Raw genomic sequence first — 26,662 nt, 5'->3', positions numbered from 1 at the left:
TTCTCTGAATAGAGATTAAATATTAAAATACGTTTACAGCAAGCTTAAAAAAAGTATTATAAATATCCAACAATATTATGAAAAGGATAGATTGGTATTCAATGTATAGCAGAGACGTTGAGTAGCAGACAGGCACAACAGATCTTTCAGCCGAAACACCATCTTTTAAAGTAAAAAACACCCAGACATTCACGCAAGCACAATTTACACACACAATACCGTTGTCTGTAGACAGTGAGGCCAGTCTGCATACAGCAGCTGTGCCCGATGGGACAGCAGTCTGTGGCTGGTAGGGATAAAGAGGTGACTGGGGCAGGGAGAGGAAAGGGTAGCAAGGTAGGTGTGGGAGAAGGGGTAGTGTTGCTTTTGTGAGCAGGGATAACGAGGTGACTGGTGTAGAGAGAGGGAGGGGTAGCAAGGTAAGGGTGGGAGAAGGGGTAGTGCTGCTTGTGGGAGTATGTAGGGATGTGATAGGGCAGGGTAGGGCTGCTTGGTGCACTCAGAATGTTTGTGGGGGGTGGGGAGGAGGGACTGTAAAGGAGAGAAGTAAGGGGGGAAAAGATTAGTGGGTGCATTCATGGACTAGAAAGATGTATAGTACTGGAGTGGGATCAGGGAAAGAGGATAGGTAGGTTAGGGGCAGGGAGTAGCGAAGGTTGAGGCTGTAGGGGCTGGGGAACATAAGGTATATGTATAGAGTTGCCACCTGCACAGTGCAGGAACGCTGGTACTGATAGGAAGGATCAAGGTGGTGCAGGTTATAAAGGAGTCACTGAAGTGAAGCACATTATATTGGATGGCATGTTCAGCAACTGCCCACAGTTTGTTGGAGGCCATTCATGCGGACAGGCAGCTTGTTGATAGTCATGCCCACGTAGAAAGCAGAACAGTCATTGCAACTTAGTTTGTAGATCATGTGACTTCTTTCACAGGTAGCCTTGCCTTTGATGGGATAGGTCAGGCCTGTGGATGAACTGGAGTAAGTGGTGGTGGTACAGGTCTTGCATTGAGGTCTACTGCAGGGTTATGAGACAAGGGATTTGGTGCAGGGATGGAGAAGGACTGGACAAGGAATGGACAAGGATGTTACTTTCATTCATTGGCTGATGGAATACCACAGTGGAAGGGGTAGGAAGGTTTATGGCTAGAATATTCCCCATTTCAGGGCACAACAAGAGGTAGTCAAAACCCTGGTGCAGAAAGTGATTCAGCTGCTACAGTCCTGGGTGTTACTGAGTTATGAAAGGGGTTCACCTTTATTGGAGGACAGTGGGTATGTGGGAAATGGTAGGTGACTGAAAAGACAAGGCACGGCAGATCTATTTCTGTACAAGGTTGGCTGGGTAATAGCACTCTGTGGAGGCCTTAATGAGATCCTTCGTATATTTATAGGGGGGCTGCTCCTCACAACATACGTGATTGCTATGAGTGGCTAGGCTATATGAGAGGGACTTCTTTTTTTGGAATAGATGTAAGCACTAGAAGTGGAGGTTTTTCTGATGGTTGGCAGGTTTTATATGGATGGTAGTACTGTTGTAGCCACCTCTGAAGAAGTGGTCAACATCGAGGAAGGTGGCATGGTGGGTTGAGGGAAATCTGGTGAAGTGAATGGGGGAGTAGGTGTTGAGGTTCTGGAGGAGTGTGTCTAGGGTGGCCTCACCCTCAATCCAGATCACTAATGTGTCGTCAATAAATCTGAATCAGGTGAGGCGTTTGGGATTCGTGGTACTTAATGAGGCTTTTTCTAGGTGACCCATGGATGGGTCATGGTGAAGTGCAGGTGCCCATTGATACCACAGATATGTTTTTTTGGTGATGCCTTCAAAGGAAAAGTAATTGTGGTTGAGAATATAGTTACTCAGGGTGATCAGGAAGGAGGTTGTGGGTTTGGAGTCAGTCGGGTGTTGGGAAAAGTAGTTTTCAATAGTGGTAAGGCCATAGGCATTGTGGATATTAGAATAGGGTAGGGGGAGTGGCCATCAATAGTGACAAGCAGGGTGCTGTGTAGTAAAGGAACAGGAACTATGGAGAGTCGATGGAGGAAAGAATTGATGTCTTTTACATAGGAGGGTAGATTATGGGTGTTGGTCTATGAGAGCAGAGATTCTCTCACAGTGGGACGGCATGGGACAGATCTCACGGATTCGGCCCTAACTGTGAGTGTAGAAGCAAGTATATGACCTTTTGAAGTTTATAAAATATTTTGCCTGAGCAGGCTGTGGGAAAAGAGAATGCACTCTCCAAAGTTTTTTATTGCATTGTGAACAATGTTTGAATAAAGATTGCACAGCTTGTGACGTGGTGCAATCAGTAATTGTATGAAGTGATAATTCGGCGGCTTGAGTTCATTCCCCACTGCTACCTAATTTTTTATATTTTTTTATTCATTGTATTTTGTTCCTTGAAATGTTAAACTATCAGTTATAAAATTTGAATATAGTTTAACAGTTCAGTTTACATGTATAAACTTAATATATGCAGTTTACAATTAGTTGTGTTTACTTTAATTTGAACAATGAATAACTTTTACAGGGATTCATTTCTGAAGATTTCTGTTTTCGACTGTTCTCTGAGATATTGCAAAGGTCACTTCAGTTGTGAACATCATTTTGCCTAGTGTCAGATATTATTTTTCATAAAACTTAGTATACTGGGAAAGGGAAGCCTAGCGAGAATTTTCTACCAGAGAAGTGGCTGGTGAAAACATTGTAATTAAAACTTTTGATGAAGATTAAAAAAAATATTGACCAGTGTTCTTTGTTACACTTATTCAATTTATAAAGAAAATATTGCTGATAATTTCATAGTAAATGGTGAAGATTTAATGTTATACTCCGAACCTATGAACAAAATCTTTATGAAGAGGTATGTTGATTTTTTTTTTTTTTTTAATTCTCTCTTTCTCTCTGTGTCCACGTACAGTTCTATACAGTCCTATTTTATTTGTAACATGTGCCTTCTTCAAGTACAGACGCAAATGATGATGGTTATGATCAAGATGAATATTCTTCTTGTATGATATTGGAGTTTTGCAAAAAAATTGTAATGAAAGGATGAGTCCATCTTTTTGCGAATACACAAATTATTGTTTTGTTTTATTACCCAAACCTCAGTTGTGACCGAGCGAGGTGGCGCAGTGGTTAGACACTGGACTCGCATTCGGGAGGACAACGGTTCAATCCCGTGTCCGGCTATCCTGATTTAGGTTTTCCGTGATTTCCCTAAATCACTCCAGGCAAATGTCGGGATGGTTCCTCTGAAAGGGCACGGCCGAATTCCTTCCTCATCCTTCCCTAATCCGATGAGATCGATGACCACCTCGCTATCTGGTCTCCTTCCCCGAAACCAACCAACCAACTTCAGTTGTGGCTTCCTCAGTGGTTTTTAAACTTATTTTCCTTCTATTTTACATTTTGTGTATTCTGGTCTAAATTGGGATACCATGTCATCATTGTAGTATTTTCTTGGTCCTTAGCTGTGACAAGTTTGTTTTATGTATCGAATGATTTTTTTCCTGTTTTCTTTTGTCATTTATGAAAATTAATTTTTTAACTATATTCACTATTCAAATTAAAATAATCATAGCTAATTGTAAATTGTATGTGTTAATTTTATGGATATAACTTGAACTGTTAAACAGTATTTAAATTTTATAATTGAAAACTTAACATTATGAGGAATAAAATACAATGAATAATTCAACGAACGGGTAGCAGTGAGATTTGAACTTGAGACACCAAATTATCACACCATATGCTTACCGACTGCGTCACGTCACTAACTGCACAGTTATTATTCAAACATTGCTCACATTGTAATAAAAAAAACTTTCAAGAGCATGTTCTCTTTTCCTACGTCCCACTCAAACTAAATATTTTAGGTTAAATTCAAAATGCTATATACTTGCTTTTACTCACACAGTTTGACTCAAATTGGTGAGGCCCATCCCACACCCTCCCCTTGTCAACGGTGACACAATAACCAGCCATGATGGGGTGTCCTGGGTGATTGGGATAATGGACTTTTAGAAGGTAGGAGTGCAGGGAATGGTAGGGACGAGGAGAGAGTTAGACTCTGGGGAGAAGTTCTAGACTGGGCTTTAAAGATTTGAGGAGAGACTGTTGATCCTGTTGGATCTCTGGAATGGGTTCACTGTGCCAGAGTTTGTAGGTGGATGAATCTGACAGGTAGCACAGTCCCTTCGCTGATTATTCTCTGTGGTTCAAAACCACGGAGGTGGAGCCTTTGTCAGCAGGTAGGATCGTAAGGTTGGGATTACTTTTTTGGTGGTCGATTACAGTTCTCCAGTCCAGTCACAGGTGCAGCTTCTTTCATTAAGGGCAGGGCAGGGCTGCATGTGAAAGTAGTCGTGTGATCCACAAACTAAGCTGCAAACAATGTGTTGCTTTCTACCTGGCCATGACAACCAACAAGCTGTCTGCCCTCATGAATGTTGGCCAAGATACAGCTGGACCACACAGTTCCTGAACAACACAACATGCTCCACTTTAATAACTGCCTTACAGCCTGTGCTGTCTGGATCCTTCTTACTAACACCAGCTTTTCTGAACTGTGCAAGTGGGAACGCTCCCTGCACAATTTCTTGTGACCCCTAAGGTTTTAACTGTCTCTAGTCCCTGTTCATCTACCCATCCCCTTCCCTGCTCCCAATCCAGTACTACACAGCTTTCTTATTCCATCAATGCATCCACTAGCCTCTCTCTGTTTTCCCCTCCTCCACTCCCCCCCCCCCCCCTCTCCGAAACCTCCCTACTGCAACTAGCAGCCCCACCCTGTCCTCACTAAGACACGCCACACTCTCACATGCAGCAGCGCTACACCTTTTCCCACCCCTACCCTACCATCCCTTTTCCTCCCCACCACAGCCTCCACTTTGTCCCACCACACAAAGATTGCTTTCCTATCCGGCACAGTTGCTGCACTCAGTCCGGTCCCAGTGGCCAGAGGCAATGGTCGTGTGTGTGTGTGTGTGTGTGTGTGTGTGTGTGTGTGTGTGTGTGTGTGTGTGTGTTGTGCTTGTGTGAAAGTGTATGTTTTCTATCTTAGAAGAAGGCAGTTTGGTCGAAAGCTCAAATGTGTAGGAGTGTGCTTGTTTGCAACTCAACATCTCCTTTATATGGTGATTAGCGAACTATCCTCTTCATAATATTGTCATTATTCCATCGTGGATTTCCCATTGTTTGATTATACATATACATACATACATAAATACATGCATACATCTATACATAGACATCTATAACATATATAAAAATACTTTTACAAACTTTGGACATGGTTTCCTTGCACCAAAATGAGGAAAATACATCATACAAACAAATGTCCAGCAGTCCTTCATTTTTGTGTTATTAATGAAAGTTGATGTTCAATATCTTTCCAGGTACAATCCAACAACTTCACTCATCTATGCACTCGTCTGATTCATTGTATCCTAGACGGCATTGTGTTGCCAGGGAGACTTGTCAACATTCATCATTTGTCTGTCTTCATTGTGTCTGTTGTGTGCATATACTATAGGTAGTGAGTTAACTGAAACTGCTCCATTCAAATATGGCAGGATATTCATTTCATAAGCAGGTAGACACATTGTTATGTACCGTATTTACTCGAATCTAAGCCGCACTTTTTTTCCGGTTTTTGTAATCCAAAGAACCGCCTGCGGCTTAGAATCGAGTGCAAAGCAAGCGGGAGTTCTGAAAAATGTTGGTGGGTGCCGCCACAACTAACTTCTGCCGTCGAATATATGTAGCGCTACACAGGCATGCTTTGTAGGCACAAAGATAAATACTGGTACCAAAATCTCTGCGTCAGTAAAAAAAAAAAAAAAAAAAAAAAAAAAAAAAAAAAAAAAAAAAAAAAAGAAAAAAGAAAAAAAAAAAAAAAAAAAAAAAGTGGAAGACGAGCCTTTTTCCTCCGCTCAGAGTTTGGACCACTGCGTTTTGGTACATTATCCAACGAAGAAAAAAAAATTATGTAGTGTTGATCTTCGAATGTAGCAGCATTTCAATGTACTACAAAAATCCGACTGGCTAGACTGTTTGGGATGTTTGTCAATATGGCCAACTCTACGTTCTGAATTTTTTCCTACCTGTGAGAAGAGATGGTTGCTAATAGGAGCTTTTATGAATTGTGAATCACATGTAGTATTCTCTTCGCCATAAGATTAATACGAATATAAACATTTTGCCATGTATTGTTTCATGTTTACTACTATCTCATTTAAATCCTGTCTGCCTAATAAACTACGAAACTAGAGTGAGACAACAGCAAACGCGGAAGAATATACATATCATGTCATGTTTATATTCGTATTATTCTTACGCCTGATAGTGATACAGTCAGAAATGAAGCACGGCAACTGACTAGATTTTTAAATCTAAGATGACTAATTTCTGTGCAGAATGTAATGAACTAAAGAGGCGCCTGCAAAAATTTTCAAACGGAGAAAAATTTTCGCTAAAATTTCGTTCAGAACATCGTCTATCATACGCAGTCTATTATTTGGTTCTTGTTGATCATTATCAAAGAAAGAAGTAGTGTAAGTAACAACAAATGTTTCGCTAATGAGACGACTCCTCTCTACTTTTTATGTGTAAGCGGCTGTAGCGCGCACAAAAGCAAGCCACGCCGCGAGCGGCGACAGGCCGTAAACACGCACTATCAGAATGCGACAAACAATGCATGACACAGTACAGTAATGCATTTTCAGCTTAGAGTGACGTAAACACCTATAACAAAGAGAACGGCACTTATCAGATCAAAGAAAAATAAGCAATCAATTCAAACCAGACAAAGCACGTGAAACAGGAAGGATATCCGTATAAATACGGACGGAGCGCGTGACGCGTAGCAATGGCTACCTGGTAAACCGTAACTGCTAAGCTTACAACTCGAACCAAACTACTGCAGCTCTATCGTCATTCATTCGACCTAAATTGTGTCTCATATTACAACTAGGCGAACTTTGTTTCGATTTGGAGGTGCGACCTAAAACTTTTCTCTCCCCTTGATTTTCGAGTCTCAAATTTCAGGTGCGGCTTAGATTCGGGAAAAATTTTTTTCCTTGATTTCGAGTCTCATTTTTCAGGTGCGGCTTAGATTCGAGTGCGGCTTAGATTCGAGTAAATACGGTATTGCTGTGCAAATGGTAATGGACACAAGGCTGTGCAGATGTATCTGATTCGTTTCCAGCCTAAAGACAGCTGGGTTGTCCAACTTTTGATGCTGTGTGTCATCTTGATACTAAGATAGGATCTGTAGCACCACAGACCAGGAGGAACATGTTCAGGGAGCTATTGAAGAAGAGCCAGGTAACAGCACAAGACAAGGACCCTGGCATGTGGTACATCCCAAAGCTGAAAATTGAGCATCCTTCACAAGCCAGTTATGTATCTGTATCATTTTGGTGTGCAGGGCCTTATGCCTGTCGATCACCCAACACAGGAGAACTTTTGCCAATGGTTTGTTGCACAAACTGCCAGTCCATTGTCTCTTCAGTTTTGTTTACAAATGAGGCAACACTTGGAAGGGTTGGAATAACAAACTCCCACAACAAATACGTATGGGCTGATCACAATCCTCATTCTACAATACAGGCTAGACATTAGCATCAGTTGAATAAACGCCCTCCATTACATACAAATAAGAAGAAATATATGGTCCACACATAGTGGAACTTTAGCACATGCCAATATCAGTATTCAAGATGCACTGCCTGGTATCTATTAGTACCATGACAAATGGCTTGGTAGATGAGGCCCAGTACCATGGCCTCAGTATACTCTCCTGACCTCAGTCCTTTGAATTATTCCAGAATGAGATTTTCACTCTGCAGCGGAGTGTGTGCTGATGTGAAACTTCCTGACAGATTAAAACTGTGTGCCGGACCGAGACTCGAACTCGGGACCTTTGCCTTTCGCGGGCAAGTGCGCAACCACCGAGCTACCGAAGCATGACTCACGCCCCGTCCTCACAGCTGTGAGGACGGGGTGTGAGTCGTGTTTGGGTAGCTCAGTGGTAGAGCACTTGCCTGTGAAAGTCAAAGGTCCCGAGTTCGAGTCTCGGTCCGGCACACAGTTTTAATCTGTCAGAAAGCTTCACTTTGAATTATTATTTCTGGGGGCTCCTCAAACAGTTGGTGTACGCATCAGACCACGTGGATGCAGGAACTCTTCATTGACATGTCTTGGAAGCCTATGAACCATTTGAAATCATCAGGGATTATTAGAAAGGGTGCAACGGTCCATTATTTGATGAGTGCATCCATGTTTAACAATCAAGAGGAGGACATTTTGAGTGCTTATTATGAGTTTGTGTTGATGAGCTCCAGTCACCTAAATTGTAATCTTTCACCAATAACTCGAAAATGAAGTATTTTCAGACTTGTGCTTGTATGAACATTTTTCCTTGTTTTGGTTTAAGGAACCTGTCACCAAAGTTTGTAAAAGTATTTTTGCAACAACCTGTATACATACATATTTACATAGATATATTCACACACACACACACACACACACACACACACACACACACAAATCAAAATCAACAGGCATTGTTTTGGTACATAATAATCATCACTCTCAAGGGTTGTTGATGTAGTGGCAATGCTATGAGTCCTCAGTTATATTTGCAAACTCATGTACTCACTCTCCTTTTTGCACTGGGGGAATTCACTTGCATCCGACAAAACTCAAGCGACAAGTTTGCAGTTATAAATGGGCAGTGGTGAGTGTATATGAGGCTGCAGGTTTGGAGGCGACGTCATAGGACCTGCTGGTGGGTTTAGAGTGAATATGTAGTGTTCATTTTTGATGCCTAAGATGTATCTACAGCCGGACGAATTGTCTGGCACAACGATAATTTTGTTTATGGGCCAGTGCATAGAGTTATGATTAAACTTAAGAGAATAATGTGAGATAACTGAATAACATAACTTTGATATAACTTACTGCAACCTGCATAACGATGCCAAAGGCATTGTACTGCTGTGGCCATTACAGGTGGTATGGTAGCTCGCAGCTCTCATAATTGCTGTGAGATGTCACTCCAAATGCCAATTAAGTATGGAAAAGATAACATTCTTGCCTCTTGAGAACTTGACGACTTCAGTGGCAGTCTGGTGCAAGCATCAAAATTCCTTCAGTAGTTACTGACATTAGCCTCCACATACAGGCAGTAAAAGGCAATGTGGGACATCAGTTTATAATACGAATGGAAGAAGAATATATATATATTCTTGTATAGATTCTGGTAACAATAATTTTGTGTGCCTCAGTGGCCTGCTGCAAGTCACTTTGGTGACTAGCCAATTATCCAAGTAGGGAAAGGGAACATACTGTTTAATGTGTAATCCGAACCACATTTTGTTTCCAGTGAATCTCCATAAGAAATGAAAGCAACAGTAAACAGAGTTAAAAATCATTGGTCCACCCAGGATTCGATCCTGCCACCTTTGGGTTTCCGGGTTGCACTTTCATCGCTAGACCAACAGGTATGAGAGGAATTGTGGTCAAGCTTCGCTGTTCTGTAGAGTTGTTGCAGCTGTACTGCTAGATGGCAATGTCATTTCTTCCACAGCAGCAGGGAGTTTAATTCAACATAGTTTAGACCATTTCCATAAAGTATTTATAAATTGTGTACGTAAATCTTCTTGTGAATCGGTCTATTTAATAGAAACTGGGATAAAAATTCCTACAGTAAGTCTTGAGATTAGTCTGAACATACAGATAGGAAAAGCAGCATATGACTTCACTTGTATAGACGAATAGAGTCTGTTCAATAATAGTACTTTTGTTACAAAGATACACATTAATGGTAATAAAACATAGCATTCAACAATAACTGCCACAATTCTTTTGTGCACAATGTTTTATCACTGAAGTTGGCAGCAAGTAGACACAAACACACCTCTGGTCTCATTTCTTAATGCGGCCCGCCACGAATTCCTTTCCTGTGCTAACCTCTTCATCTCAGAGTAGCACTTGCAACCTACGTCTTCAATTATTTGCTTGACATATTCCAATCTCTGTCTTCCTCTACAGTTTTTGCCCTCTACAGCTCCCTCTAGTACCATGGAAGTCATTCCCTCATGTCTTAGCAGATGTCCAATCATCCTGTCCCTTCTCCTTATCAGTGTTTTCCACATATTCCTTTCCTCCGATTCTGCGTAGAACCTCCTCATTCCTTACCTTATCAGTCCACCTAATTTTCAACATTCGTCTGTAGCACCACATCTCAAATGCTTCGTTTCTCTTCTGTTCCGGTTTTCCCACAGTCCATGTTTCACTACCATACAATGCTGTACTCCAGACGTACATCCTCAGAAATTTCTTCCTCAAATTAAGGCCGGTATTTGATATTAGTAGACTTCTCTTGGCCAGAAATGCCTTTTTTGCCATAGCGAGTCTGCTTTTGATGTCCTCCTTGCTCCGTCCGTCATTGGTTATTTTACTGCCTAGGTAGCAGAATTCCTTAACTTCATTGACTTCGTGACCATCAGTCCTCATGTTAAGTTTCTCGCTGTTCTCATTTCTACTACTTCTCATTACCTTCGTCTCTCTCCGATTTACTCTCAAACCATACTGTGTATGCATTAGACTGTTCATTCCGTTCAGCAGATCATTTAATTCTTCTTCACTTTCACCCAGGACAGCAATGGCATCAGCGAATCGTATCATTGATATCCTTTCACCTTGTATTTTAATTCCACTCCTGAACCTTTCTTTTACTTCCATCATTGCTTCCTCGATGTACAGATTGAAGAGTACGGGCGAAAGGCCACAGCCTTGTCTTACACCCTTCTTAATACGAGCACTTCGTTCTTGACCGTCCACTCTTATTATTCCCTCTTGGTTGTTGTACATATTGTGTATGACCTGCCTCTCCCTATAGCTAACCCCTACTTTTTTCAGAATCTCGAACAGCTTGCGCCATTTTATATTGTCGAACGCTTTTTCCAGGTCGACAAATCCTATGAAAGTGTCCTGATTTTTCTTTAGCCTTGCTTCCATTATTAGCCGTAACGTCAGAATTGCCTCTCTTGTCCCTTTAGTGTGTAATTTCAACATTAACTAGATATCAGTTGTTACCAACATCTTCAGAATGAAGATGTTTTTTTGCTATTTTCTTTGAAGTTTCAAAAAAACTGTCAGTTTCTCATTATTTTTCTAAAAATCAGAGATTTTACTTTATTTCATTAAAAACTGAAAAATTCCATCTCGTTTGCATATTATTGTTTAAAAAAAACTGTAAGATCTGTTATTCTACATGTGTAATTTGATTAATATGTGATTGTTTTGTTTTTGTTTTATTGTTTTGCTGTAACTCACAGTTGAGCTTGTGCTCAGTCTCTTAAGACCTTGACAGAACATTGAAACTGTCTTTCTTATGCCTGATATTGGCTTTTTAACTGTTGTTTTAAATCCTCATTTTACACTGTTTTACCATTTTTGCATCTATAATACCACACTGTGGGCATCAGTGAACATCAGTATTCCATGATATTTACTTCCTATGAAGTGAAAATTCATACATTCTGCTGAAGAGTAACAGCTGCCAATGTATTTGTAATGTGAATACTGTATGAGTAGTACACAATATGCACAAAATGAGACAGTGAATGTGTAGTCTATAAATGAATTATTTCAGTGTAATGTATAATTGGGGTAGCATCTTTACTTGTTTGTAATGTAGGTGTGGTACTAGTTTTCTCTCTGTGAGTGAAGTATGTGATATTTAAGAGTGTGTTGTTTTGTTACAGAAAATACATAGCTATCCATGTATCTTCTTTTGTGGACAAATTTAACATCCTGGTACTGATGACTCAGAAGCTGTTTTCTGCTGTGGCAGACAGATGTTGTATTGAAGGTGGTGACAGTTTGATGACACAGGAATTGTTGCTGGGTGGACATTTATATCTTCAGGTACTCAAAGATCGTTTCCAAAGCTGGTTGTCAGGACTTAAGATGAACATCCTCAAAAAAGCGGAATCAACACCTGGATTTATGTTGAAATTGCGTGAGTCATGTGTATTCTAGTTCTTCTTTTAGATGTTCACATATGTAACACTTAAATGACATATTAAACTACAACTCTCACCAGCACAATGTGCTTTATGAGACTAGTAACTAAGGAGATGCTTCTTGCTGGATAAATATTTTATTCTTACACAGAAAGTCCCGAGACATACAAGGGTGTGCTGAAAAGTAATGTCTCCAAATTTTTTATGTGAAAACTGTTAAAGCATTTTAATTAACAAACTTTATTAACATTCTACATCTTTATTCTCTACATATTTATTTCTCAAACAATGGAAAATCCAGGGTGGAATGTAACAATATCAGGAAAAGTATAGTTGCCACTCATTTTATAGTGGAGATGCTAAGTCGCAGATAGGCGCAACAAAAAGACTGTCACAACGTAGGTTTTTGGCAAACAAGGCGTCACACGCACGCACGCGCGCGCGCGCGCACACACACACACACACACACACACACACACACACACACACACACACACACACACACACACAAAAATATCTGGCAGCTGAAGCCACACACTGTCTTTTTATTGTGCCTATCTGTGACTCAGCATCTCCACTATAAAGTGAGTTGCAACTATCCTTTGCATAATATTTATTTCTCAGCACAGTCACTGTGGTGACAGACATTTCTCCCAATGTTAGACCAGTTTGTTAACATTGTCATGGTAGAATGCTTGACTGTGTTGATGGAACGACAATCTCACCTCTGCACTGCTTCATCAATATGAAAGTGAAGTCCTTGAGCATTTTCTTTAAGTTTTGGAAACAAATGAAAATTGGATGTGGCAAGTTGGGGCTGTTAGGTGGATGATCAATGACAGTGAACCCAAGGTCGTCAGATTGTTGCAAATATCGCAGCACTCGTGTGGTCTGGCATTATCGTGCTGAAGGAAAGGGTGCTCTGTGTGTGAATGAACTCTTTAAATTTGTGCTATTCAGTTTTCTGTGGGTCTCTAATGCACTGGCATAGTTAAGTTACACACTGTCACGTCACATGCTACAATTCAGAGCCCTCTATTTGCAGGGTTTGCAACTTGTGTCAGCAGTGTGGGCAAGTTGATCAAGTAATATGCACGACATGTAATACCCCAGCTGATATTGAGAACTGAATAAAAAATTCGTTGGCTTTATTTTTAAGCATGTCCTCATATTATACTTTTTGGCTGGGGTTGGGTTCAGCTGAAACTCCTATATTGTAAATATCACAGAAGATCATATGGGATATCACTTAAAATGTGAGACTGAATTGAGGATTTTTTGGTAGGGAGGACACATCAAGATAAATAGTCATCAACAGATGTAAAAGTAATGTCAAGCCTACCCCATCATACTGTGTTCAAGACCTTTGCTGTTGCTATTGTATATTAATGAGGTCACAGACAATATTTTTTTGCAGATAATGCAGTTACATGTAATGCTGTACTGTCTGAAAAGTGGTGCACAAAAGTTCAATCAGATTGTAGCAAGATTTCAAATTGATACAAAGATTGGGAACGTGCTTTAAATATTCAGAAATGTAGAATTGTGCACTTAAAAACGAAAAACATGTTGTTCTATGACTAAAGTATCAACGAGTCACAGTTGACACATATGTGGATGGAACAGTTTGTAGGGATGTAACATGAAATGCTGACATAGATCCAGGTGTAGCTAAATTAGGTGGCAGACTTTGGTTCGTTGGTAGGCCACTAGAAAAATGCAATCAGTCAGCAAAGGAGACTCCTTACTAAACATTCACACAACCCATCCTAGAATATTGCTAAAACTTATGGGATCTGTACCAAAGAGATCTAACAGGGAATGTTGACTGTATACAAAGAAAGGCACCATGAGTAGCCACAGGTTTTTTAGACTCGTGGGAGCATTACTGAGAAAATCTGAACTGGCACACACTTTGAAGATAGAGGCAATCTTTCCCTTGAGAGCCTACTTACAGTGTTTCAAAAACCACCTGTAAGTGAGGAATTTAGTAATATACTACAACCACCTATGTATCGCCCCCACAAGGATCTCGAAGACAAGATTAGTCTAATTACAGTGCATATTGAAGCATTTTAACAATCATTCCTCGTGTGCTTCATACACTAATGGAGTGGGAAGAGCTCTAATAACTGGTACAATGGGCTGTACCATCTACAGTAAACTTCACAATGGTTTGTGGAGTATAGGTGTAAATGTAGTTGTGAATGAAAGTGAAATCATATTTAAAAGCCAAAAACTTAATGGTATTATTAAATCTTTTTCAGCCGAACTGCAGCTTGCAATTAAAAAAACAGGAAAACTTGAATCATCCTTAACATCATTTATTTCCACTGGGAACTTGCGAACCCAGTCTGGTCTTGGTTTAATGCAAGACAAAGGTAAGGCCTGTTAATGTGAAAGAAATTGTAAAATTATTTATATCTTTTGATTTTATTATAGTTGTAATTATTCTGTCCATTAGTGAGTGATAACTTCATTGCCTTCTACAAAAGAATTTATTTCTCTCTGTTATCTCTAATTTCTGTTTGGTGCAACTTTTTTTAGGGCTTACCATAATGGCAGAAAACATAAACCGTATGCGCTATATGTCTCATTTTCGTGCAGTGCATAGAGGATCTTTCTTTCAAGAAATGAGAACAACTGAAGTCAGGCAATTGCTACCAGATGCATGGGGTATGCTTCTTTTATCATGTTTAGTTATGCATTAATAGCGTTAATACTGTAAATTTTTTCTAGTTGTGCAGCCTTGACAGTAATTTAGTATTCACTTTTTCCTTTCACATAATTTTTGTAGATGTTTTGTAGTAGACAGAATGTTAATTCAGAATATAATTGAGGATTTGCGGTGTTCTTGTACGTGAGACTGAGCATGTTACCCCATTTGATGGAGAAGGGATTGATGCACTGCACATTGCTTGCACTCCTGTGTTTTTCCATTTTAGTGGTTATTATTTGTACACAAACAGTACAAATTTTTTAAGTTATTGGTAGGCACTCATGAATAGTACATAGTTAAACATTGCTGTCAAGTGGAAAAACCAAATATATGTTATAAAGAACTTGTGACATATTTTATAATGTATTATAAAAAATTGTTGTGCTTGTACTTACACATATATAGCAGATTTCACGATTATCCTATAAGATTTTAATCAATGTAAATAATGGACCAAGAATGTGGTAAAGGAGACAACTCATTGAATATTAGAGATGTTCAGTCACAGTCAGGCACAAAAAAGAATGAAAACTTGCTAGCCTTTGTACAAACCCTGTAAGAAGCTTAAGTACCAGTACAATATAGCATGCACAGGTGTGTGTGTGTGTGTGTGTGTGTGTGTGTGTGTGTGTGTGTGTGTGTACTTCAGCTTGTTGAAAGAATCATCCAAAAGTTATAGCAGTCTGTGTGAAACAAGGTGACCGTAGAATGCTTTCTGTGAAGGAAAAGACAGAGATTACTTTGTGACATCTCTCTCTCTTACTTTGTCCCTTGCATTACACTCCAGCTGTTGCCTGTCCTGTGAGACATGTCCAGAAAGTAAGTACTGGTTTGGAAAACAATTCACAGAAGCATTTTTTCAAACCAAATTTATTTTTACCCAAAAAGGGGTATCTTAACCTATCTTTATACATAATTGCCATCATTGTTCAGACATTTGTGATAGTGAGAAACCAACTTTGCTGTGTCCTCTTCATAAAAAGATGCCGCCAGTGAAGACTACCACTGCTGAACACCATTTTGTCATCACTGTCAAAGCTCCTTCCTCCAAATTTCAAGCAGAAAGTTCAAGAACAAGCGGTAGTCGGAAGGTGTGAGATAGGGGCTGTATGGTGGGTGATCAAACTGCTCCCAACCGAATTGCTGAATAAGGGTTTGAGTGAATCCAGCAGAATAGGGACTTGCATTGTCATGAAGAACGCAATGACTTGACTGACCATTCCACACTGCACAGCCCCAATCTTGCACCTTCTGACTACCAAATGTTCTTGAACTTGAAGCATGATTTTGGAGGAAGGCACTTTGACAGCGATGATGTCTGAAAAACCAGTTTTCAGCAGGGCTGTCTTCACTGGTGGCATCTTTCTATGATGAGGGCATAGAAAAGTTGGTTTCCTGCTGTAACAAATGTTGAAAAATGGTGGAACTATGTAGAAAAATAGTTTAAGAAATTATCTTTCTTGTAAAAATAAGATTGTAAAAATAATTTTTTCCAAAACGATACTTTCCACACATGCCTTGTAGTGACAAATGACAATGCTTTTGTGAGCATTGCTTCTGGTTTTGACTCTCCCTTGTAGAATTCATATTCTTGGAAAACTATTGTTGCCACTTCTTAATATTACAGGAGAGAGTGGGGAGGGGGGGGGGGCTAATGCTTACTGCATTCATGGTGTTTTTGATAAAGACACACATGCTCCTTGCGTCCTTCTAAATGGTGAGCACCTTAGGAGGCTTAGCATTCGTTTGCTGTGCACAGGCTTCACAACCTGGGATTTTGAGCTGAGGACTGCTGAATGCCACTGGTTCTCTGTGTTGTAAGCTCTGGGCATGCTTCAGCGACCACTGTGCAGTGCAACAGTGGAAAGTGGTGTGTCACAGGGAATGGGGATCTTACTCAATCACCCACATCACAAGGATTGTAAAAACCTTTATAAAAGAAATCTTCAATCTCGAGGTGTGCTGCACACTGATGAGATGCGTGGCTGTTGAGGTAGAATAGTCGTTAGCTGGCAGCCTATGGGAAACATGCTGCATCTCAATGGTATAAGGCCTATTTTGATAAGTGAGGCTCTGTCTGTGTGTACACTGACTCCCTTAGCTGCCCAAATTCCTGTTTCTACTCCCAACAGTTTCAGTGGTCCGTTGGGCAGTATTAACACCCAAACCCCAAAGAGACCCCAAAAGCTAGTCCACCTGAGACGTCTATGAATATGGGTAACATTGATAATAGTAAAAGACCAGACTTATGGTAAGTAATGTGTATATTGTTGTTAAATGTGTCAAAGGTTTATTTTAAAAATTGTCACCTTTTTACATCCATGAAGTTCTAGATATACTTGAAGGGTGACTTAAATCTATCAAGAGGCTGCACAGTGGTGCACTCCTGATCGAAACACTGAAAGCTACCCAAGAAAATAAGCTGTTAAATGCCAAACTGCTTGCAGAAGATGCCATCATTAGTGAGCTGGACACTAGGCTAAATTGTTATAAAGGAAGCTGTAACATGGCAGAACATACAGATATACAGGGTGGTCCATTGATCGTGACCGGGCCAAATATCTCACGAAATAAGCGTCAAACGAAAAAACTACAAAGAACAAAACTTGTCTAGCTTGAAGGGGGAAACCAGATGGTGCTATGGTTGGCCCACTAGATGGCGCTGCCATAGGTCAAACGGATATCAACTGGATTTTTTAAAAATAGGAAGCCCCATTTTTATTACATACACGGTGACTATTACATCCATATGATGAGCCACGGTATCATGTAAGAGTAATATTGACTTCAGGCTCTCTTCGAATCTTACTCAATGCATTTTTTGCTCATTTTGATGACTATTGGAAGAAGTAATTTCTCACTAATAATGTGTGGTGATCCAGATTTTGCAGTTAAGCAGAATTAAAAAAACAACTAAAACTAAACCCCTTTCGAACAGCCTGTGAAGGCCTAATGGTACCATGGTACCGACCAGCCGCTGTGTCATCTTCAGCCCATAGGTGTCACTGGATGCGGATATGGAGGGGCATCTGGTCATCACACCGCTCTCCTGGCCGTATGTCAGTTTCTGAGACCGGAAGTTAAGTAGAATACCTCTACGAATGCTCTTAGGGCTTTCCTAGGGACTGACACTCACTTTCCCCCATCTTTCAAGGAAGTACAGCTGGTCATGTATTAACTGACAATCTTCTCTGCTGGATACATGTGCTGCGAAGGTTGTAGGCTACTAAGGGTATTGGGCCAGATGAGAAACTGTTTATCTGGAAGATGCCTCCTCTGCTTCAGTACATTTAGGATCATGGGGAGCTCTGCAAAAGTGCAGAATATCCTGGACAAAGGCAAATCCTGAAGACATAATTTGCAAACACTTTAGAATTGTCAATGGAAACCTCTTGTTTGGAACAATCAGTGTACACAAATTTAAAATTGTGATGCTTCTCTTAAATGTTAAATAACAAATTGAAATATGCAATATGGAGTGCAATTTTTCTTAAAATTCATTAAGTCTAAAATAATTCTGGGTCTCTTTATGAGACAAGATGGAGATCTGCTCCAGACTTCGTGCAGAACTTTAAAACCAGCCACACCCATCTTTAAAGCACAATCCTTTGCACAAATCCCACAAGACCTTGTTAGTCATTGTCAATTATGAAAAAGCCTTTCACTGGTGACCTAGCAACGGTAGGAAAACCAGGTGTGTATGGCACAGATACTGATTTGCAGGCCTGTCACACTGTGACGACTTGTCACCTGATTTGAATCAGTGGCTCACTAGCAGAGAGGTTCAGTATGGGGCTGGTTCTTAAAAGGCCCCAGTGGCTAACCGAATTCCTTCATGATGCACCACATTCAACATTTTAAAATAAGTGGGTCCTGCAGACCCATACACTGTGCCCTCTTGAATTGAGATCACATGAAGACCCTAGAAAACTGTAGCAGTCATATAAAATTTAAAATTTTCCTGCCAAATTAAATGTTTGAAGAGGTTGCAGGATTGCAGCCAATCGTCATAAACTTCACTCCATGATATTTCACCTGGACAACTGCCAGTCATCTTCAGGTTAGCTATCGAAGATGGACAAAGACGCTCTCCACTCTGCCTTATATATCGTGCTGATAGTATTGCCGCGCAAGCATCAGAGTCACAGTGCACAGTGAGAGAAGGACCACCCTGCCCAGTGGCAGTGTCGTTGCTGGTGGAACTGCGGGGATCAGCTGTCTTCAATGTTGCCGCTCACCACCGTTATCAAAGTATTCTGGCGTCTTCGTTAGAGCAAATCTCAGAGATGACGGGATTGCGCGCATTATCCAAATGGTAGCTGTTGTCGCAGTTCATTAGATTTTCTGCAATGCGTATTTCAACGGATTTTTTTATAACGAAGTCCCAGAAAGACGTTGCTGTGGCCGAAGTTTGTTTTATCATACTCCATTGAAGGTCCATTGGAGATACAATATTCCGCAACTGCAGACTTGCTGGGTTGCAGAAGGCGAGTGCAACATTATGTTGTGTGCAACGTTCTCCCAATGTGTTTGTCGTTTGTCCTGTATAGGTCATATCACGCGGGCAAGGTATTTTGTAAATTCCCATCTTCTGCAATAACAAATCATCCTTGACTGATCCCAGCAGGTCTGAAATCTTAATCCACTTTCCGGTTCTTGGTTTTAGTTGAGAATACCCTGTTTATTTGCCGGGTCAAGTACCCATTGTCTCTGAACACTGTCCTTAAGTGTGCAAGCTCTTTCAGTAAACTATCTGCATCCAACACTGTATGGGCCCTGTGTACAAGGGTTTTAAGCATACTCATGATTTGGGATGGGTGATGGCAACTTGAGGAGTGCAAGTACAAATCAGTGTGAGTGAGCTTACAGTAAACAGAATGTCTGAAGGAGCATCACTCTTCCAGCTAACCAAAACATCCAGGAATGAGAGACAACCATCTTCCTCTGATTCTATAGTAAATCGAATGGTCTCATGAATGGAGTTTAGGTGATGTAAAAACTCCATTAACTTTTCTTTTCCATGGGGCCACACAATGGAAGTATCATCGACGTATCTCCAAAAACCAGTTAGTTTGGAAACCACTGATTCAAGTGATCTTTCCTCAAAATCCTCTATAAAAAGTTAGCCACTTGGGGAGACAATGGGCTGCCCATGGCGACACAGTCAGTCATCAAAATATTCTTGGTTAAACATAGAATAGCTTGAGGAAAGAGCATATTGAAACAAAGCAATGATGTCCGACAAACTGTTTACCAATTAGCACCGAGGAATCAGCAAGAGGTACCTTTGTAAAAAGATATACCACATCAAAACTCACTAGAAGATCCAAACTACTTGGGTGGAGGGCCCCCAGTCTGTTGATAAAATCGGCAGTTCCTTATATGATGTGGGCATTTGCCAACCAATGGCCTCAGCAAGAAAGCAAGATGTTTAGCTAAATCATATGTAGGGGTGTCAACATTACTCACTATAGACCATAAATCAAGACCTTCTTTATGCACTTTAGGAAGACCGTACAGTCTCGGTGGTATGCTGCCATGTGGTCTCAACCACTTGATGGTCACTGGAGATAATGAGGAAGAATTCAGGAATGTACATGACTTCCATTGCACACATACTGTAGGATCGTGATCCATCTTTCTGTACATAGTATCACTAAGTAGACCATACATCTTCTCCAAATACAAACTAAGAGGTAACAGAACAGTTGAGTTACCTTTATCAGCCTTCAGCACCACTATGTCCAGATCCTCTAGGAAATTTCGTAGTGCATCCCTTTCTTCTGAGGTTATATTACTGCACTGAGGAGGAGCTTTCAAAAGAGCACAGCAAGTTTCCCTTCTTATTTCTTTGGCAGCGTCCATAGGAAGGTGTTGTACAGCTTGAACAACCACTCCCGAAACTTATCATAGGTGTAGGTGCATAACTGAGTCATTTACCCAAAACAGACAGCGTTGCATCATCCAAATTCTTCTCGGTGAAGTTAACAATGGAACGTCATGCACTTATTCCCTGTGGCGATGACTGTTGTGGCGCCAAGCAATCAAATTGTGACATCTGCCGAGAACTTGCATCCTTATATATCCTGTCGAACTTGGCTGAAGCCACTCCATTCAACACAGTCCCATGATACAGGAGAAAGAAGTGCTGCAATCTTCAGATGTATTTAGAACAGTGGTTCTGAAATGGCATTCAACCTTTGTCTCGTATAACAGATTCTCTCCTTCACAATAGCACGACTCGCCTTCCCCATTATCTTCCATGCAGTGGCCATCTTAACAAAATATGTCATGCTGGCACATTTTTGTATTATGCCATGGTCCCGACATGTCACAAAAAAAGAACTTAAAAAGTTTTGCTCTCTTACGATGTAGCTTGTCAAAACTTCTTACACGTGAGGCCATCTCCTCCACCTAAAGGCATTTTATGTAAAATTTAAAGTTGCAGATATTTAAATTGCAGAAATTTTAGTCTGTACCCCATGAACTGTGGCTAAGCCATTTTAAAATACTGAGTGCTTTTTAGAGACCGACCCGCGTCCGGCCATCCTGATTTAGGATTTCCGTGATTTCCCTAAATCGCTTCAGGCAAATGCCGGATATGGTTCCTTAGAAAGGGCACGGCTGATTTCCTTCCCCATCCTTCCCTAATCCGAGCTTGTGCTCCGTCTCTAATGACTTCGTTGTCGATGGGACGTTAAACAGTAATCTCCTCCTTTTAGAGACTGACTTTTCATGTCCCTAAGGTGTGGAAATCACATAAGTTTAGAGTCAAATGTGGGCCCCAGAAACCTCACAGAGTCTTTAACATTAAGATCAGTGTCCCCCATCCTCAGCTTAGGATAATTTAAAACAGAACACAAACAGTTAAAAAGGCCACACACAGACTTCTTGGTTGAAAAATTAAAACTCCTCTTCTCTGGCCGTTCTTCCAATTGTCAAAGAGTCATTTGCAAATGCTGAGTTGTTGTTGCAAGGCTCGAGGAGAAACAAAATACAGCGAAATTTTCAACAACACTAGACAGGTTGTTTAATCTTCAGTAATACATTATTGATTTAGTAATTGATATCGCAAAGACCATAACACTTTATACCCCATCTCGAGGGACACCATTCTCATGCTCAAAGTTGTCAGAGAGAATGACACTGACTCATTATCTAAAATAACGTGGAGAGAGGAAGGGCATGTAAAGATGGGGAGACATCCTCAATTAACGAAGCTACCTGATGAAATTGTGCTTCCAAGTAGTACAGTACAGGTCCCAGATGACAAAAAATAGACCCATTAGTTGATGCCGGTATAGGAAAGCCTGTTGTACAGCTGCTTTCAGGAAGGGCACCTTGTCAAAGGTGGAGCGATACCTCCCAAACCCACACTGAAAGTGACTAAGGCAGTGGCAATTGACCATCACACTCCAAGATCTTTCCCATGGATCTAGTGAGGGCTATGGTAGCTATCTGGGCATGTATGATACTTTCTGGGGGTTTAAAGGTAGAATTAAAAGTGCTTCTCACCAGGAGTCGGGAAAGAATCATGACACCAAAATGTTTACAAGGGAGAGGAGGACTTTCTTGCTTCATCCTGTAAGTTCCATAACATACTATAATGGACCCTACTGTGTTTCAAAGAGCCAACCAAGACTGGATTTGCTTTCTTCACAAATTCAATCACACTTATTGCAGTAAATGTGCAAATGACAGAAAAGTTCTGAATTTAGCACCATGTGGATTTTTACTGTTGTTTATTTTCTTTTGGGATGATCAATTTGAATATAACAATTCCTGAATAGGCATTTAAATGTTGATTATTGTTCTACTGTCATTTGTGACTCGTGGTCTTTCAAATATTGGAACATTCTAAACGAATTAAAAGCAATGTAGGTATAGTTCAGAGAAGCTGGTGGTGGAGGGAAGGACCTAAATGCACGAGTTGTGAAGTAACCATTGAAATTGTGCATGTTGTGCTCAACTGCGTGTTGTGCCACTGGATGAGCAACTTTGTTCTTGGCAACAGCTTGGTGCTGGCCATTCATCCTAGTTAACAGCTGATTGGTAGTCACGTCAGCATGAAAAGCCATGCAGTGTTTGCAGCAGAGTTTGTATATGACATCGCTACTTTATGGGTGGCCTGGCTTGTGATGGGATAGGATAAGTCTGTGAGAAGACTGGAGTAAGAGTTGCTGTGTGGATGGATTGGGCAGGTCGTGTATCTTGATGTGCCACAGTAATATGATCTTTGTGGCAAGGGACTGGGAGTGGGAGTGGAATAGGAATGGACTAGGATGTTGTGTAGGTTGGGCAGTCATCACCAAACTGTTGCCAAGAACAGTGTTGACAACCTGGTGGCACAAAATGCAGCTGAACATAGCATGCTCAAGCTCAATGGCTGCTTCACAACCTGGCCCATCTGAATCCTTCCCTCCACCACCACCATCTTCTCTGAACTACACAGATGGAGTTAGCCCAATGACACTTCTTTCCCTCCTGTAATAATCCTGGCCTCAGTCTCAGCTAACCCTCTGCCCCCAACCCCCCACCGCATCCCCATCATCCATCCAACAGTTTCCCCTTCCTCTGCCCGTCACTCCTTCCCATTTTATCTCCCCAAGTTGCCTTCAGTGTGTGCCACTCCTGCCTTCAGTGTGTGCCGCTCCCCACCTGCCACCCGTGCCTCACACATTCCTTGCTGGCAAACCAGTCACCTCCCTCTAAGCCACTAGCCATCCAGCCCAAATCACTCTCCTGCCTCCTCCTCCATCTCCCCACCCCACTCCACTCACACCACAACCAGTCCGCCTGCTGAGTAACAAAAGCATTGGCATCGCTAATCCAGCTGGCACCCTGTAGGGGCAGGGGGGTGTGTGTGTGTGTGTGTGTGTGTGTGTGTGTGTGTGTGTGTGTGTTTTACTCTAGCTCATTAAAGGATAACTCCAAAAGCTAGTAAGTTTTTAAGTTTTCTTTCTTTTGTGTGTGCCTATCAACTACTCAACAAGTCTACTTTTTGGTTTCAGTCAGTCACACAAAGTGTGGACAACTTTAAATTGCATACACACTGGCCACGGAAGAAGTGTTGACATCCTTTACAAATGGGAAAAGATACCAACTCCAAATTGTGACTGCGGTGTTGAAAAACAAACAATCCAGCACATAGCATTACCTTGTTGTGTTCTCTGAGGAGAGCATTTTTATGTCTTGTTTCTTCTGGTGGTATATGGCTCAGGGCTGGCAGTCATACAGTAGGGGTAGATTTTATTGTGCCACTGATGATGTGCATGTTGTCGTTTAATACCACATCAATCCTGTTTTTCTTTGGGCTAAAAGAATGTTCCTAGAACATTTCTAGCTGTTTTATATAGCCACACAACATATTACAATAACTTGATAAGAATCCGTGTTTATTATTAAGACATAACAACTTACTCTTGAGTATAATGATTGTTTAATTTCTCATGTTTTGTTTTGTTATTATGAACTAATGTGCTCTGTGCTTATTAACAGGTTTCATTTGTCCTGCTCATACACCTGATGGCACTCCTTGTGGATTGCTGAACCATCTGACCAAAGATTGCGTAGTGACACAGGCAGCAGATCCACAGTTAGTCTCTCAAATTCCATCCATTTTAGTATCGTTGGGTATGCTGCCCCTGGGATCGATAACTCTTTGCTCATATAACCAGTCCCAGTGTTTTGTTGTTGTTTTGGATGGACGTGTCTTGGGCTATGTTCCAAAAGATGCAGCTCCTAGTCTTGTACAACAGCTACGTCTGATGAAGGCCCATGGTGTGAAGGTTTGTACTTAGTTGCATACTGTATGTAGTTTTTGCAGCATAGAAAAAAAAGAGGACATGAGGGCACAGAGAGCAAGAAAACTACAGTACTACATCATAGTATGGTCAGATCAAAGTCTAGCTCTATTCTTGAAATCATTGTGTAAAGCCCATTAAAGTGAACTTGTTATGCTACCATCATGAGTTCTTCCCATTTCGTTCATGGACAGAGACTGAAAATGTAAATCCAGTAACCTTAATTTTTCATAATTTATGTTATTGTAAATGATCCACAATGTGTCCTTGGGATTAGAGTACTAGTAAAATTACATTGGTTTCTCTCTGAGTTGTTTCACTTTTTCATTCTGCAGATCCAGGAAGAGAAACTTCAGTACTCCTAGTATTGTTTCAAAACTTTTTATGAACTGTACATCAACTCAGCCATAGAGCATAATGGACTGTACTATGGAGCAGAAGCTGCCTCCAAAGTATACTGTACAAGCTGCAATTTTTTTAATGAAAGAAATAGCATTTAATGAACAGGTAAAATGATGTGTGTAGGTGCAGTTAAGCACGGACTCTGACTTTGACATTAATTGTTAATGTAGACATGACATGATACAGATAACTGTGTTAGTAAGTTTTGTTTTTTTAAAGTGCACATATTTTTTTGAGTGAAAAAGGCACAACTGATTTCCTTCCTCATCCTTCTTTAATCCAATCTTGTGCCCCACCCCAGCTGTTAGCTGGATGCTAAACTCTAATCTTCATTTCTTGCACCTTTTGTGTGACAACATTACAAATCGGGATAGATTGCTGCTCACCACTTAGCGAAGGCTTGGAGTGGCAGACAGACAGCTGTATTCAAATGTAGGCAATAGGATATTATTGGAGTCATTTATTTTATTTATTGTATGGCATACATCACTATTCTTATATACTTTACATACAATTTAATTACAAATTGATATCCAGACATAGCCTCCTCTGTTACAGATAGGAAGTCGATGAAGGTTCCCTTGTAAGCTTGAACAGGGTTGGTATCTCTTCCCATTTGTAGAGGGCATCAACACTTCGGTGGTCTGTGTGTATGTGATTCAAAGTTGTCCACTATGTGTGACTGATTGAAGCCAGGCAGTTTCTAATTTAGCTTGAAGCTTTGGCATTTTGGTAGACAGTGTTCTCACCAGTGTTGCTTCCAGAGATTCTGGATGTCAAAGTTGGAGGTCACCATCTCTTTAGCAGTGAGTAGTGGTGGTCTTCCAGAAGTTTTCTGTGTTTCAGGTTAGCTGTGTCATTGTGTATGGGCAGCCGAGGTTTATTAATTACGTTGTTGTATCCTCTGAGGAGAGCATTTTTTTCGCCGTATCTCTTCTGGTGTTACATGGCTTAGGACTGGCAGTCAAATAGTAGTGGTAGATTTTATTGTGCCACTGATGATGCACATGTTGTCATTTAATACTACATCAATTATTAATCAATACTGGAGCACAGTATTCTACCACTGAGTAGATAAGGCCAGTTGCTGATGTGCAATGTGTTTGCTGTGGATCCCCAAGTAGTGCCCTACAATTTATGGATGAAGACATTTCTTGCCCTCCTTTTGCCTTCAGTCTTTGTCAGGTACTCGTTGTAAGTGTGTGTCCTGCCCAGTGTAACTCTAAGATATTTGGGGTAGTTGTTATGGTTAAGGCATCTCCCTTCAAAGAAAAGATTGATACTTCTGTCTTGTTTGGGTTTGGCTGCAGTCTCAATTTGCAAAAATAGCCACTCAATGACTTCAGATCGGAGCACAGGATGTCTTTAGTGACCTCAAATGATCCTTGTTGTGCAGCTAGGGCCCAGCCATCTGCATAGCCAAACTTCCTAGATAGTCTGTTTGGGATGTCGGAAATGTGAAGATTGAAGAACATAAGGGCAACAACTGAGCTCTGCGATAGCCTGTTGTTGAGTAGCTTGGTGGATCTCTTTCTTTCTCCAGTAAACACTTTAAAAGCTCTCCCAGCAAGCATGTTATTGATCAGTCTAATTGTATTGTTGCATAGAATTATTTGAATTAGTTTGTACAACAGCCCATGTCTCCAGACAGTGTCATAGGCTGCTCTCAGATCTATGAGCGGAGTTGATGTTTTTTGC

The 26,662-nt window shown here is 40.8% G+C and overlaps 1 protein-coding gene across 2 annotated transcripts in view; it reads left to right on the top strand.

Moving 5' to 3' along the window:
* Window positions 1-26,662, top strand: part of LOC124776198 (DNA-directed RNA polymerase I subunit RPA2) — a 237,911-nt gene that overhangs the window by 69,722 nt on the left and 141,527 nt on the right. For both annotated transcript variants that reach the window (XM_047251028.1, XM_047251029.1), the window contains 4 exons: window positions 11,780-12,036; window positions 14,308-14,421; window positions 14,588-14,716; window positions 24,258-24,547. In XM_047251028.1, the coding sequence (XP_047106984.1) occupies window positions 11,780-12,036; window positions 14,308-14,421; window positions 14,588-14,716; window positions 24,258-24,547 (790 nt within the window). The remainder of the gene's footprint in view (window positions 1-11,779; window positions 12,037-14,307; window positions 14,422-14,587; window positions 14,717-24,257; window positions 24,548-26,662) is intronic.

This window comes from Schistocerca piceifrons, chromosome 2 (genome assembly GCF_021461385.2).
Source record: "Schistocerca piceifrons isolate TAMUIC-IGC-003096 chromosome 2, iqSchPice1.1, whole genome shotgun sequence".
NCBI lineage: Eukaryota > Metazoa > Arthropoda > Insecta > Orthoptera > Acrididae > Schistocerca > Schistocerca piceifrons.
This window is presented reverse-complemented; position numbering and strand designations above follow the sequence as displayed.